The sequence below is a fragment of the Periplaneta americana genome, chromosome 2, assembly GCF_040183065.1.
Source record: "Periplaneta americana isolate PAMFEO1 chromosome 2, P.americana_PAMFEO1_priV1, whole genome shotgun sequence".
NCBI classification, from domain to species: domain Eukaryota; kingdom Metazoa; phylum Arthropoda; class Insecta; order Blattodea; family Blattidae; genus Periplaneta; species Periplaneta americana.
The window spans coordinates 33,751,038-33,766,632 of record NC_091118.1 but is presented as its reverse complement, the minus strand read 5'-3'; the positions used below and the strand labels follow the sequence as shown (position 1 = coordinate 33,766,632).

Here is a 15,595-nt window from a genome sequence, read left to right as displayed (position 1 = left end):
TTATCTCACTGTTTTCCCGACCATCCCAACGCAATGTTTGATATCTCCTTTCTACTGTTTAAACAACTGTATTTATACGAATATGACGTCATATTCTTCTGAGTAAACGAAAACAATGCTGTTACTGTGAATATTCATGACTGCCTAGTAGTTCATAGGAGTTAATGAGTTGTCCAGTGTTACCGAATTAGTCCTCATATGTTTGCAATAACTATCTAATTGTATTAGTCACCAGAAGTTATAAACAACGAACTGAATTAGTCTTCAGGTATTTTGAACTGTAATTTTTGGGAAAGGGAATCCTTTAAATTAATAAACAGTTACTGAACAGACTGTATGAACAAAGATAAGTATTATAATACATCGAGCTTCTATAGGCCTAATTACTTATTTCTTGTCTTTCATTATTTATTTTATTTCATTTGCATAAAATGAAGAGAGAGAAAGTTCAGTGTTTATTTCAAATAATGCTTCGGAAGCGGAGGAAGAGAGTGACTGCATAGTTGTTGCTGTGTTGTGTACAGTAGGTTGGAGTTCAAATCAGAGTAAGAGACTGCGAGTTGTAGCTTAAGTCAGGGCTGGAGCAAGAGCTGAATTTAAACTGCAGCTAGAGACAGAGTTGGAGCTGGAGCTTCGGTTGAGCTGAATCCCGAGTTTGAGTCGAAGTTGGAGCTGCATTTTATGTCCAAATTTGAACTAGAGTTTGAGTCAGAGCTTTATTTTGAGCTAGAGTTTGAGTCTGACCTTGATTTGGAGTTTGAGCTTGAAGGGCAGCTTGAGTCTGAGCTGAGTTTGAGTCGGAACTAGAGCTTAAATTTGGGTCGCAGCTGGAGTTTGAGTCGGAATTGAAACTGAAGTTTAGGTCAAAGCTGAGCTGAATTTGAGTCTGAGTTAGAGCTGAGTTGAGCTGAGCTGAGCTGAGCTGAGCTGAGTCTGAACTAGAGCTTGAGTTTGAATCCGAGCTAGGGCTTGATCTGAGTCTGAGCTAGTGCTTGAGTTTGAATCTGAGCTAAAGCTTGAGTCTGAGCTAGTGCTTGAGTTTGAATTTGAGCTAGTGTTTGGGTTTGAGTCTGAGCTAGTGGTTGAGTCTGAGTCTAAGCTAGAGCTTGAGTCTGAGGCTGAGTCTGAGTTAGACCTAAAGCTTGAGTCTGAGTCTGAGCTAGAGCTTCAGTTTGAGTCTGAGCTAGAGCTTGAGCTTGAGTCTGAGTTAGAGCTTCAGCTTGAATCTGAGGTAGAGCTTGACTTGAGTCAGAGCTAGAGTTTCAGCTTGAGACTGAGCTAGAGCTTGAGTCTGAGGTAGAGCTTGAGCTTGAGTCTGAGCTACAACTTGAGTCTGAGCTAGAGCTAGAACTTGAGTCTGAGTCTGAGCTAGAGCTTGAGTTTGAGTCTGAGCTAAAGCTTAAGTCTGAATCTAAGCTAGAGTTGAGGCTGAGTCTGAGAGAGTTAGTGCTTCACTTTGAGTCTGAGCTAGGGCTTGAGTTTGAGTCAGAGCTAGAGCTTGAGTCGGAGCTAGGGCTTGAGTTTGAGTCTGAGCTAGAGCTTGAGTCTGAGCTAGGGCTTGAGTTTGAATCTGAGCTAGAGCTTAAATCTGAGTCTAAGCTAGTGCTTCAGTTTGAGTCTGAGCTAGAGCTTAAGTTTGAGTCTGAGCTAGAGTTGAGACTGAATCTGAGTGAGCTAGTGCTTCACTTTGAGTCTGAGCTAGGGTTTGAGTTTGAGTCGAGCTAGAGCTTGAGTCTGAGCTAGGGCTTGAGTTTGAGTCTGAGCTAGAGCTTAAGAGCTAGTGCTTCAGTTTGAATCTGAGCTAGAGCTTCAGTTTGAGTCTGAATCTGAATTAGTGCTTGAGCTTGAGTCAGCGTCTGAGCTAGAGCTAGAGCTTGAGTCTGAGTCTGAGCTAGAGCTTGAGTCTGAATCTGAGCTAGAGTTTGAGCTTTATTTTTGTGTTGAGACTGGACCTAGAGTTTGAGCCGAAGTTATGTCTTGAGTCAGAATTGGAACTGGAGTTCGAGTTTGAGCTGGAGCCAGAGTTTTGGGTCTCTACAATTTGTATCCAAATTATAATCGGAGTTTGAGTTATAACGGGTCCGATGTCAGAGCCTGAAATTTTTTTTTGTACCTAGACTGAGAACTAGAGTTGTAGTCGAATTCTCAATTTTTTCGTCATTTATTGTGAACCATTTCATGTGTAAATTGTTGAGTTATTATCAAGACACAAAATTGAGCACCATTTGCTTTGCGCTGTGTTCCCAGGAGCGGGAGGAGAGGCCATGCTGCTGAGCCTCCCCCTCGCACCCCTTCGCCGCCGCAATGGACTGCTGTTGCTCGTGATCGCCGTGTTCGTGCCTTGCAGCATACTGGTACTCATATCTGGACCAGATCTGAGCCAAGAGCAGGCATTAGTTCAGAGGTTGGCAGAACTGCAGGCCAAGCTGCAGCACCTTGATTCGATGCATCGTGCTCGCCAGGAAGAAGTTCACGTTCTGTCTCAGCATCTGGGAACGCTGCTGGCGGCTGACGGTGGCAACAGCAGCGCTCTCTACCTACCTCTCAGCCCCGAGGTGAGGGTACTGCTGCGGAACCTGACCGGGCTGCGCTCTGGAGACTCCACGCACCTGCTGCGTCTCCCTTCCGTTTACCACTTCCTTCCTCATCTACTGGAGAATCCATCCAGCCTCCGCCCAGCCTACTGTCTGTCCAGGGGCCGCACTGGAGGTATGCTTCATATGAATTCTTTTAGTAGAGTGCAGTTTAATTTCAACTTCTGTAAGCTGTTGGGTTGATGCAAAAGTTTGTAGCGTTCTTTCGCGCTGTGACAGAAGTTTTTATTTGAGATGAATAGAAGACAGAAGTCAATCAGTAACATATCTCCTACATTATATATTACTTTCTGTCAATGCTGGGATAGTTTTTCGATTTTGCGTCTGAAGAAATCTGCTGGCTTGAAGTCGTCAAACCAAGTTTGTAAAGCATCTTCACTATCAAAGAAGTTCTCTTGAATATTATTGGATGGAAAACTGAAAATTTGGAAATCTGATGGCGCAAGATCTGGAAAATATGGAAAATGTAGAATCAGCTCCCAACCAGGCTCTTGGATACCTGCTTTCGTCATGTTAGCATAGTGTAGATATGCATTATCGTATTGCAGTAGCACTTGTTGCAATCTTCCCTGCCATTTTTCTTCAGTTGCGGCCATATGGTGTCTGAGTTGTTGACAATAATTGTCAGCAGTTATGATTATAATCCTGGGAAGCAATTAGTAGTTCACGATGTCTCCTGTCCACACCTGTGGAGTAACGGTTAACATGTCTAGTCGCGAAACCAGGTGGCCCGGGTTCGATTCCCGGTCGGAGCATGTTACCTGGTTGAGGTTTTTTCCGGGGTTTTCCCTCAACCCAGTATGAGCAAATGCTGGGTAACTTTCGGTGTTGGACCCCGGACTCATTTCACCAACATTATCACCTTCAGCTCATTCAGATGCTAAATAACCTAAGATGTTGAGAAAGCGTCGTAAAATAACCTACTAAAATGATAAAAAAAAAGATGCCTTCTTTATCCCACCAGATGCCAATGGCATGGGGTGCAATTTTATGTGAGGAAAGCAATATTACAATTTTTTTTTATGTATAGTACAAAACTGATAGCAGCCAACTCACCTAGATATATTTGAAGACCAAAGCAATAATTCTGCTCTCTTTAGCAGCAAAATCATTGATGATCTGGGCATAGAAATCCTCATTACTATGAATTTATTTTTTTATTTTAGTAGGTTATTTTACGATGCTTTATCAACATCTTAGATTATTTAGCGTCTGAATGAGATGAAGGTGATAATGCCGGTGAAATGAATTCGGGGTCCAACATCGAAAGTTACCCAGCATTTGCTCATATTGGATTGAGGGAAAACCCCGGAAAAAACCTCAACCAGGTAACTTGCCCCGACTGGGAATCGAACCCGGACCACCTGGTTTCGCGGCTAGACGCGCTAACCGTTACTCCACAGGTGTGGACTCATTACTATGAGTGATTTCCAGTATTTTTTTCTGTATAGAATATGAATAACGAATGCATCTCGTCCAGGACAGGAGCTCAGAGAAAGACTTCTGTGACATTTTATGATTAGAGAATTCATAGTTCTCACGATTAAAGTATAATTTCTACAATAAATTTCTTTTTTTCACTTTATGAACAAGAGAAGCAGTGCTTCCCTTGACTTCCATGCCACTGCCAGATGCATAACATTGTATTCTGTGGATGGACACTAAGGATCGATTTCTAAAACGAGGTCTAGACCACGGCCATGGCTTTAAACCGCGCTTGGATTTATAAAACGAAGTCTTTTTCATTTTTCTGAGCCATGGCTCGAAACCATGGTCTGAAGCAGAGATCACGGCTGGGGCAGGTTTAAAACCAGGCTTCATGTATACAAGATGGAGGAAGTAGATCAGCTGGATGACTATCAAAGGAAAATTTGTTATTACAAATATTAGATCTCGGATTAGAATGATGAGAGACAGGAATAATCCTTTGTAACTATATAACGACGGCAATTTCTGGCGAATATTTCGATTTTCGAAGGAATCAACGCAAAATTTAGCAAGAATGCTAAATAATAATCTGCAACGAAATGCAAGAGGCGCCAGGTTGACAAGTTTTTCACACCTTCTTGTTGCTTTGAGGGAAGTAAGATAGATATAGGCCTAGGCCTGATATTTTATACTAATTACACCTTTATGACTATAAGACGATGCAACTTAATTCTTAGCCTTTACAGTAGTTCTGGACATTTTATTTAATACTCGAATATAATGTGGGCCTAAAAGAATATGTATGAAGCAAACGTGATTTTGTATTCTTATTTTAAGTTTTATGCTACTGGGGCTTTCCACGTAGTAGGCCTATTATATGTGAAAATATAACCATATAATATTTTAGTTCCAGTTAATATTTAGGTTATTGATTCGTTAGACCCGGCTTTTCAGGTCGTTAATGTTGGCAGTAGCTATGAACAAATGATAAACTACAACATAAACGTTCGAATTGTGCTAATTATTTAGGGAATATAATTCTGGTACCTAAAAATCAGTTCCCTATAATTAGTGCTAGTATTTTAAACGCACATATATTCTGTAAATTAGCAAATATAACAATACCTTAGCTGAGAACAAAAGAATTTGATTCACTGGAATTCAATAAAAATATTAATCCCGATCTACATTTCTTTCTAATATCGATTGTTTACAAGAATAAAAGTCGATTCTTAGCTGGGTTGCCATATATAAAACACATGAACCTCGGTTTCTTCTCAAGCCGTGTCTCGACTTCGTTTTAGAAATAGCATAAGGATTCAGACCTCGATCGCGGTTTAAAAGCCGAGGTTTGGAACCACAATTTCGTCCGTGTTTTAGAAATCGACCCTAACTCTTGTACGGGTTGTTGAACAATTTTCTTGCGGTGTTTTCTTCAATGTCATTCACCCTGTGTATGCCACAAATGTTTCGAGCCACCTCTGCTCCTCTATTAAATTCAAACAGAAGAATATGTCGGAAGTATTCTTTTTTCCACTTGACACTTCATCTTTTTTAGCCAACAAATAGCACAAACTTTCTTAAAATCCCTAAAATTCAAGTCGTATTTACAAGCACAACACTCAAAATAAATGACAAACGATAAACATTCCTCTAACAACACAGTATTGTGATGATGAACAAAAATGCTATAAACTTATGCATCAACCTAATAAATAGGAATGTGCATGTTGCTAGGTGAGGTAAAGGGTTAGAATATAATAGACTCGAACCTAAGAATCAGGAGCTTACTACATTGAACCCCAGTGAGCATTACTGGTGTTTCTTTCAGTTGACCAGCAGCAGGACTTCCACATTAGCACCATCATCTGCAAACTCACAATGCTTCGCTGACTTAAAATTTACGTACTATGTTATATTAATAACATTCGGTACTCATTCTCCTCACAGTAGCTGCTGGAAGTGTTGCCTCTATTGTGTAATACATTATCCATATAATTGTAAGAAAGTATCTTTTGCACACATCAATTCCTGTGCAATAGAATGGTTTTCTACTGTATTTGAAATTTATTTTTTTTAGTAGGTTATTTTACGACGCTTTATCAACAGCTTAGGTTATTTAGCGTCTGAATGAGATGAAGGTGATAATGCCGGTGAAATGAGTCCGGGGTCCAGCACCGAAAGTTACCCAGCATTTGCTCATCTTGGGTTGAGGGAAAACCCTGGAAAAAACCTCAACCAGGTAACTTTCCCCGACCGGGAATTGAACCCGGGCCACCTGGTTTCGCGGCCAGACGCGCTGACCGTTCTCCACAGGTGTGGGCTTTCTATTTGAAAGTTTTCTTCAAGTTCCTCCAGCATATGACTAAATTTAATATAGTTTCTCTACATGGAACAATTTTTCCTTTGAAATTATTAATGTTTATTGTATTATTTTAACATTTTATATCAATTCTGACAGGAATCGTTTAAAAATTAAATCCTCTGTAAGTCATGCAACACTCGTACTATTTAATGATTTTTTATTATAATTGCAAACAATTGTTATGACGTAAAATCATCTTTTCATAATGCATGCATCGTGTCCGACTTCACCACCCCTATTTGACTCCAGGCTCTTATATTATGAAACTATAGGGAAAGCACTTCAGCATTTAAGTTGACCTCTTACAAGCAATCAATAGTTTGTTGCTAGGTAATGTACAGTGAATATTAAATCAACTGTCATATTGTATATAGCAAAATTGTACTAATATCGAACTTCATGTAGGTAGAAAAAATAATATACTGTTGTCTAAGGCAACCGTTATGTATCTTACTTTTTTTTTTTTTTTTTTTTTTTCAATAATCCAGTTCATCAGCATACAGTTGGATCAAATTATTCTTGTTATAGTACAGTGAAATCTCAGTATAACGTACATCAGAATATCAAATCTTTTATACTTTATAATGAAAAGTACTTTATTCTGAAAACCATACCTTTTGACCTACCATTACCAGTTGTGATTACAGTTCTTGTGTCACAGAACAGATTCAAGGTCACAAGTGCACTTTAAGGAATTATTAAACTTTACAGTAAAACACTTAACACTAACAGTTTTAAAAAATAAAAATAAAAATTTTCTTAAAATAAGAACTAGGATGACTAGAAGAAATCACTTATTTTTGTTTGAAGTGTTTATTTTAGTTCATTTTCCACAAATTGTTCTACTTTTGTCAAAAACTTTAGAATTCTTTCTGGAGTATTTTCAGTCTTCCCCAGATAAACTTTAAGTTTGTCTACATACTTCATTGCATCCACAGAAGAGATCATTGAGCCATGTCAAAGATCATCAACAAGTAAGATATCACCACAGTCTACTATATACAGTCGCGAAGCTCAATATGTAGTAAAAATGCAAACATGGGTAGTTGCCCACCACTAGGATCGCTACTATCGCCTCATCATCGCAGACGACAAAATATGTTACACTTTCGTTGTGTTCTTTTGGAAAAATTAACACCTTCCTTCCATTATTGAAATATTAAATGCATAAAGTTAATTTATTATTTTAATGAAGTATATTAAATTCCACCATAAACTCGAAGATGCCTGCAAGAAATAAGTTAATATAATTTTTGTTTGTGCAAAACGAACTGAAATTTACTACAATGGCTTCACTCATTCAAGATTATAGCGATAATCAACTATGAAACCAATAAATATTAATTTCCATTTTCCTTTACAACAATAATAATAATGGAAATATGAATTAATGGAGTAACTTACGTGTACCGGTACTTGTAGTGTAGGCTTACGTAGTTAACAAAGTGGGATGAGGTTAAGCAATAATAATCACACCAGAATTGGAAATAAAACGTGATCAATAAATTTTATTGTAACAGACTTTTTCTACGTCTCTAGTAAAGCAACAAATAAAAATTACAACAAAATTAACAGCTATAATTAAAAACATATCTTTTGAAAAAAAAAAAAGTAGGCCTAAGCAATAATAATCCCACCAGAATTGAAAATAAAACGTGATCATTAAATTTCATTAAAACAAACTTAATTTTTCTACGTAAGTGACAGAACTTTAACCGGTATCTAATGTCCTTTCGGTTAGACTGAAACATTTCATTGTGAAATTTAAAGATATAATGTATTCTAACAGTCACAAAGAACTTCAAAATTAAGAGTTTTGTTTCTGCACAGCATTCTTGTGGAAACCCAGGAACCTTTCTGAATCTTTCGGAAATCGGAAAAAGGATAACTCTGGCCTCTTTCTCTTACTATTGCTACAATTTATAGCACTACAAACGTCTCCTCCTTGTCCCATATTATTATTCCAATTATTATATTTTAGCCATTAACATTTTCATTACAACCAATAACGAACATTTCACAAGCATCAATGTGAAATATGCAACGAGCTAGCACTTGATAGAAATACGACACAGTCCAAAGTCCACCATGGACAGTCTATTGTTTCTAGTTGCTAACAGCTTGGAGCGCTTTATCACGATATTTGCAAAAAAAACACCTCAAGCTTCGCGACTGTATATAGTAGACTGTGATATCACATTTCATGTTAAGGCGAATAAAACTTCAAAATCGAAAAGTTGTTTAAGAAAAAACATTGTTACACATAAAACATATGTCAAAATGTAGTCGTAAAAGTTAAAAAAAAAGTGTTATTAACACTTATTAGCTTCAAAATTCTGTACGTAATAATGAAACCTTCCTAAGTCCAAAGAACGATAAAAATGAAATATCTGTACCTAGTAACATATGTGAGTTGAGCGGGGATTTTGAAAATATGGGTTAAACTGAAAAATGCGTTCTAGTGAAGTACGTTATTTTGAGATTTCACTGTATTCTTTTTTTCTCCTTATTGTATTATTATTTTATTCTTATTATTATTCTCATTCTTCCCCACCTAACAATGGGTACTTGACTGTTTATCATTTATCCGTACAAAGTCAGTTTTGTAGACCAATTTACCAACGATCATTGCCGAGGGTGCGCCATAGAAGGCTGGTCTGCACTGCACTTGAGATGAGATGATGTTTAAGATTTGTTGGGATGCCACAGGGGGAATCGGATATCCCAGAGAAAATCCCTGCGTTACCTGGACCATTGGCTTGCCCAATATAAGTTATAAATTGGAGGTACACCGGAGAACGAACAAGGGTTCACAGGATCATGAGTCCAACACTGTAAAATTTATGTAATTTTATGTCATTTGTATTAGATTGTGTGACACTACCACCTGACATGTGCCGATTTGCAGGTAATAAATATAATACAATACAAATTGTTATATTATTTGTATCTATCTTATTTATGTTACAGTTTCAGTGGTGCTTGGCATTCCCACCGTGAAGCGTGAAGTGCAAAGCTATCTTTTGGCTACCCTTCAAAATCTAGTTGATAGCATGACGGAAGAAGAAGCAGCAGATTCCCTCATAGTAATCTTCATAGCTGAGGTTAGTAACATAAATAATGAACTTCATAACATTATCTCTCTCTTGTTACAAGTAGTGGGATTGGTTGTGTTGGGTTGAGATTTCCAAATATGGTCACCTAACCTCGCTGGATTGCTAGTCTGTAAGTGTTGAATTCCATTTCAGAGGTACAAAGTGGATCTCACTATACCTGATAAATTTCTGCAGAAATAGTTTATAAATTTTATTTGGAAACCTTTTGTTTAAGACAGGATTCTTTTATGTGCAATACTATAATCCTGTAATGTGGAACCCCAGGCTTTACTTCCCTCTCAAATAAAGAAGTGTTAAGGATTTTCATCATCCTTGTTATGGATTATGTGTGAAGGGTACAAGAAGTTCATACACATTTATTCGTCTATTGTGTTACCTTCACACTTTGACGTTGGCAAGAAATGGTTCACAAATTCTACGTAGAACCGTTTTTAAGGGCAAGATTCTTTTACATACCCTAAATCTACGATATTGGACTCCCAACTTTAAGGTAGTCATCCATAGTGCAGCAACACATGAGTCAGTAATAGCACAAAACTTAAAATATTCTTAGCTGTGCAACTTGAAAATGGCTCTACAAAGAATTTGCATTTACTGTTTACACACAACATACAATTTCTGTGGCGCAACTTCGTACAAACAACTCCATCTTTCCTGATCAGCATGCTATCGAGTGCCTGCTACAGAGGCACCATAAGTTGTGTTGGAAAATTGTATAACAATTTTATAGGAATATCATGTAACGATTTTGGTTATCTGTTTGGAAAACTAACGTCGTTAATACAAAAGAAAGACCCTTTAATGAGAAAGTCCATATCACAAACAGATTACATAGCTAGGATTTTTTCCCTCCCTTTCATTTTCCCATATGCTGCACAGTTGCCATAACTACCTCTTCTTATCTTCTTGACAAAGTGCAGTACATTCGGCCATTTTAGTGCGCTGCTTATCAGACAGATGGCTGCTGTCATGAAAGATAATTGACGATATGTAAAGCCTGATGATATAAGGATTATTATAGGATTAGATAGGAAAAGAGTCGCTGGGTTGCTGCTCTTTGTAACTGTTGCAGTAATATTATTAAAATATATCTTTCGTATCTTTCCTCCAAACTTCTATAGTTCTCCATCAATGCTTTCCTGCTACTTTTGTTTCAGCCTCTCTAAAAATTCTCTGTGGGATTTTTATTTATTATATAAACTAACTTCTACTTATGCAAATCTAATCTTTCAGGTAAAGCAGATTTGAATAATTTCAAGGGAAAAATTGTTCTGGGGCCGGGTATCGATCTCGGGACCTCTAGTTGAATGTACCAGCGCTCTTACCAACTGAGCTACCCGGGAACTCCACCTGACACTATCTCAACTTTTCCCTTTATATCCACACAACTCGCGTGGGCTGATGAACCGCCAGAGACCAACATCGAGTGCACACAATCTCTGTGTGACTTGGAATTGTGATTTTCTGTTAACGTACACGGTGACGTATATATTATGCAGAAAACCACAATTCCAAGTCACACAGAGATTGTGTGCACTCGATGTGGGTCTCCGGCGGTTCGTCAGCTCACGCGAGTTGTGTGGATATGAAGGGAAAAGTGGAGTATCGGGTGGAGTTCCCGGGTAGCTCAGTTGGTAAGAGCGCTGGTACTTTCAACCAGAGGTCCCGGGATCGATACCCGGCCCCGGAACAATTTTTCCCTTGAAATTATTCTAACTTCTACTTAGTGAAAATTAAAGTTATTTTCACCATACCATATGCATATTTATTGCTATATTTTATTTTTGCTCTCTCTTAGCTATAGGTCTCTTAATCATGGAGATATGGTGTTAATTTTATTAATGAAGTCACTTTTGCAATGGTGCGAAATTACTAGTCAATTTTAGCTTGCAACTATTTTCTTAATTCATCATAATCTAAGTTTTTGGTACTGTACGCCAAAAAATTAAAGATAATATTGCTTTCGACCATAAGTTGTGAAGTGTTGTGCTGTTTAAACTACCTAATAAAACTCGTGTCCTTCACAAACTGTTAAAACCACTGCTTCAGTTTTTTTTTTGTATTATTAATAATGTATTCTATCAGGAAATCATCCTTTTATTGGTGATTTTTTTGTGGCGTTCTGTTTTTGTGTGTGTGTGTGTGTGTGTGTGTGTGTGTGTGTGTGTGTGTGTGTGTGTGTGTGTGTGCGCGCGCGTGCGTGCGTGCGTGCGCTTTTATGTATTTCTTTGTAGTTTGTATTTTTATGTCTTTTATGTAGGCCTATATGTGACTTTTTTACTCTGTTTATAAATTTAACTTTTTCAGCAGCCAGTGTATACTCACCTAACAGTGATTTTGAAAATTTAGATAAATCCTTTCCTTTTTTTCTCCTGAGAAACTTAATTTGTTTAATCCTTTCAAAATTTAAATTTTTTAGGGACAAAGACAATTTTTTTCTCAATATCCTCGTTTCTATAATAATAATAATAATAATAATAATAATAATAATAATAATAATAATAATAATAATAATAACAACAAGTGATGTTGTAATGTGAAAATAGTTATGTTTTATATTATTTCATTTGTTACTTTTTTTTTTTTTCCACGGAATTACCGTCTTACACCATCTCATTAATTATACAAACTACAAATAAAAATGAAAGTAGTTTTCTCAGAATCTACATGTTTTCAGCAGCCGTAAACCAAATAATAAAATTGATTTTGGCCATGTTGTGTCTGTCTGTATGCACTTACTTATCTGTTTGTGATTTCTCTAAAACCATTGGTCGGATTTTGTTTATATTCAGTATCTTTGAATCAATTTATCCAAAAAATACAATAATTTTATCAAAAAAGTATTTTTTTAATTAAAAAGCACACTGGCATTCAAATTCGAGATTAAACCAAGCGTCATCATTTGCCTGACATTCATTTGTGCCATTCCTGGACTCATGCTAATTTGTTAGATTTGGTTGAAACAGGCATGTAGAAACGTTTTCTAAGAGAAATTGATTATTTTATATTATAGAATTTTATCTACTTTAATTACAAATTTATTGATGTGCGTACAATGGTGTCTTGTCCATATTTTTAAGAGAAAAACATTGTGAGTAGTGAAAACAGATTTGTTACTCTTGAGTGAATCTCTAAACTGAAGTATTAAGAAAGTATGATTCTCTCTAGTAAACTTCATTATAAAGTAATAATATATTTTATCATTAATATCAATTAAAAGTAGATTTTCATAAATAGAGAAAAATAGTACTGAAAAAAATTTCAATATATATTATTTTTATGTAAATTTGTGCAGAATTAATGACATACATCTGTTTATGCCAGACAGTTAATGAAATAAATCAGTATAATCTTCATCTTATGATGTTTGGTGATGTATATACGTCCGTTGATGTGACATATTAATGAATTTAAATACTATTATAGTCACAATCATGCCATGGTATGAAAGAAAAATTCCACAACCTCGAGCAGGATACAAGAAGTCGCAGGTTCGAATCCCGCTCGAGGTTGTGGAATTTTTCTTTCATACCATGGCATGATTGTGACTATAATAGTATTTAAATTCATAAATCAGTATATTCTTTTTTAAATTGTTTGTTTGGTCTTTTAGCTGACATTTCAAGAAAATAAACAATAATACCGATAATATAATAATAATAATAATAAACCAACTAATCAAAATTGGAGATTTATCCTTCGAAGAGGTGGAAAAATTCAAATATCTTGGAGCAACAGTAACAAATATAAATGACACTCGGGAGGAAATTAAATGCAGAATAAATATGGGAAATGCGTGTTATTATTCGGTTGAGAAGCTCTTATCATCCAGTCTGCTGTCCAAAAATCTGAAAGTTAGAATTTATAAAACAGTTATATTACCGGTTCTTCTGTATGGTTGTGAAACTTGGACTCTCACTCTGAGAGAGGAACATAGGTTAAGGGTGTTTGAGAATAATGTGCTTAGGAAAATATTTGGGGCTAAGAGGGATGAAGTTACAAGAGAATGGAGAAAGTTACACAATACAGAACTGCACGCATTGTATTCTTCACCTAACATAATTAGGAACTTAAAATCCAGACGTTTGAGATGGGCAGGGCATGTAGCACGTATGGGCGAATCCAGAAATGCATATAGAGTGTTAGTTGGGAGACCAGAGGGAAAAAGACCTTTAGGGAGGCCGAGACGTAGATGGGAGGATAATATTAAAATGGATTTGAAGGAGGTCGGGTGTGATGATAGAGACTGGATTAATCTTGCACAGGATAGGGACTGATGGCGGGCTTATGTAAGGGCTTCAATGAACCTTCGGATTCCTTAAAAGCCATTTGTAAGTAAGTAATCCCTTGAGGACAAGGTGTCCTACTGGTATGTACGGTTAGGTCAGGTTGATTAACACAGTGAGTCAGTCCATTTGAATAGTATAATCTAACATCTGCCTTCAATTAACCTTTCCACTTTTTTTTTTTACAAATTGATATGTTCATAACGCACTGTATACCAATATGAGCGAATTAGAGCCTCCACTATGGCTCTCCACTTGTCTTGTGCCTACACTGATTGTTCAGACGAAGTCTTCAGACCGCTTGCATCTTGAACATCCTCTGTTCCTCTTCCCAATTCGAGGGTCCCACATTGTCGTTCCTAAGCTCATCTCTCTTGTCTGGTTGTATGTCCTCCCCATTTCCAGTTCATTTCCCATGCATGGCATGCCACGTCCTTCATGCTGATCATCCTCCTAAGTTAGACATTTTGGCTTCTTGTCACTCAGTTTGTTCTTGAGAATCCTCCTATGCATCTTCCTTGGCCTCTTCGTAGTAGTTCTACCTCTTCGTGTGCATGCCCATGCCTGGAAGCCTTAGGGCCATTTTCGTATAAGCAATTAATCTCAGATTAAGGCATCTAATTAATCTTCAGTTGTATTTAACTGTGAATTTTTGGTTGTATAAATACTGACTTTAGGTTTTTTCGACTTAACATTAAGTTAAATATAACTGGCAGATCTGATCAAGTTAATCATATTAACTGAAGTTTACAGAAAATATTTCTGAAAGAAAAGAAATAAAATGGTCAGTAATACATCACATATTCATTTTGTATGAGGTCTCGCCCACCTCATTGAATACTGCATGGCTATTATGAATAAGGAGCGGATTTCTATGTAATTAAATATTATTTTTGCGTGTGATAAAACACAATTAACAAAGTTAAAAATTCCGAACATAATGTTTCAAGTTTAAAACCCGAATTTTATTTCACATAAAAACACATATTTTCACAAAAAAATTATGTAAATACATATTTTCAGGAAATCTATTATAAACACATAAATCTTGGAGTTTTTTTACTTAAATAATTTTTTTACAAGAACTTTTAAACATCTTAAAACTAAATTTATTATGTCACTCAGAAGTACGTTATCTTTTTAAGAATTCTTGGTTGCTTCGAGTTTCTAAGCGCTGTGTGGTGTATCCGTGATCCATTTTTGTAATAGTATCACCGCAAGTTCTGAGAACTGCTAGGCAGCATATCGGTGTTATTATTAGAGAATAAATTAACGTGGACAAGGAGGAGAGATCTTGCAATACATAATTAGGAATGTTTATTGTTGCTGAAGATGATTTCATTCCACGCTTTGTTTGTGAAACACAACAGATAAGAGCTCGGGTATGAATTTTAATTTAAACAAATCTCTTGCCTCTCGCTCATGTCCATGAAGTTAGTATGTCTTGTTATGATTCCCTGTTATCAGGCTTGGTCAATCGATATCCTTCAAGATATACTGAAAGATGGTTATTTAAAAAACGATATGGCTTTCCTGTTAGCAAATTTAAGCTTTTTGTGTGACACCATAAAAAAAATTCGAAACATCCAAAAACCTGTTGTCTGAAACAGGGAGGTGCGTGCCGTGGAAATTAAACTAGACTCGCTACCAGGTTCAGAAGCACAATTACTAAGGGACAAATTCCAGAATGTGTTTGGGAAAAACAGTGGATATAAAAAAATGTGTAAAGTTGCTCAAGTATTGAAGGATGTACCTGTAGGTGAAATTGACGGTGTATGTGTTTGCGACATTCCTCTCTTTAAATAT

At 36.6% G+C, this 15,595-nt stretch overlaps 1 protein-coding gene and 1 non-coding gene across 5 annotated transcripts in view; both read left to right on the top strand.

The window, feature by feature from the left end:
* The window catches only part of Mgat4a (alpha-1,3-mannosyl-glycoprotein 4-beta-N-acetylglucosaminyltransferase a), a 112,664-nt gene that overhangs the window by 50,220 nt on the left and 46,849 nt on the right, over positions 1 to 15,595 (top strand). For all 4 annotated transcript variants that reach the window (XM_069814772.1, XM_069814791.1, XM_069814780.1 and 1 more), the window contains exons 2-3: positions 2,248 to 2,709; positions 9,358 to 9,491. In XM_069814772.1, the coding sequence (XP_069670873.1) occupies positions 2,248 to 2,709; positions 9,358 to 9,491 (596 nt within the window). The remainder of the gene's footprint in view (positions 1 to 2,247; positions 2,710 to 9,357; positions 9,492 to 15,595) is intronic.
* On the top strand, positions 11,120 to 11,193 carry TRNAK-UUU (transfer RNA lysine (anticodon UUU)). Its single transcript has one exon. It is a non-coding gene; the product is annotated as a tRNA-Lys (tRNA).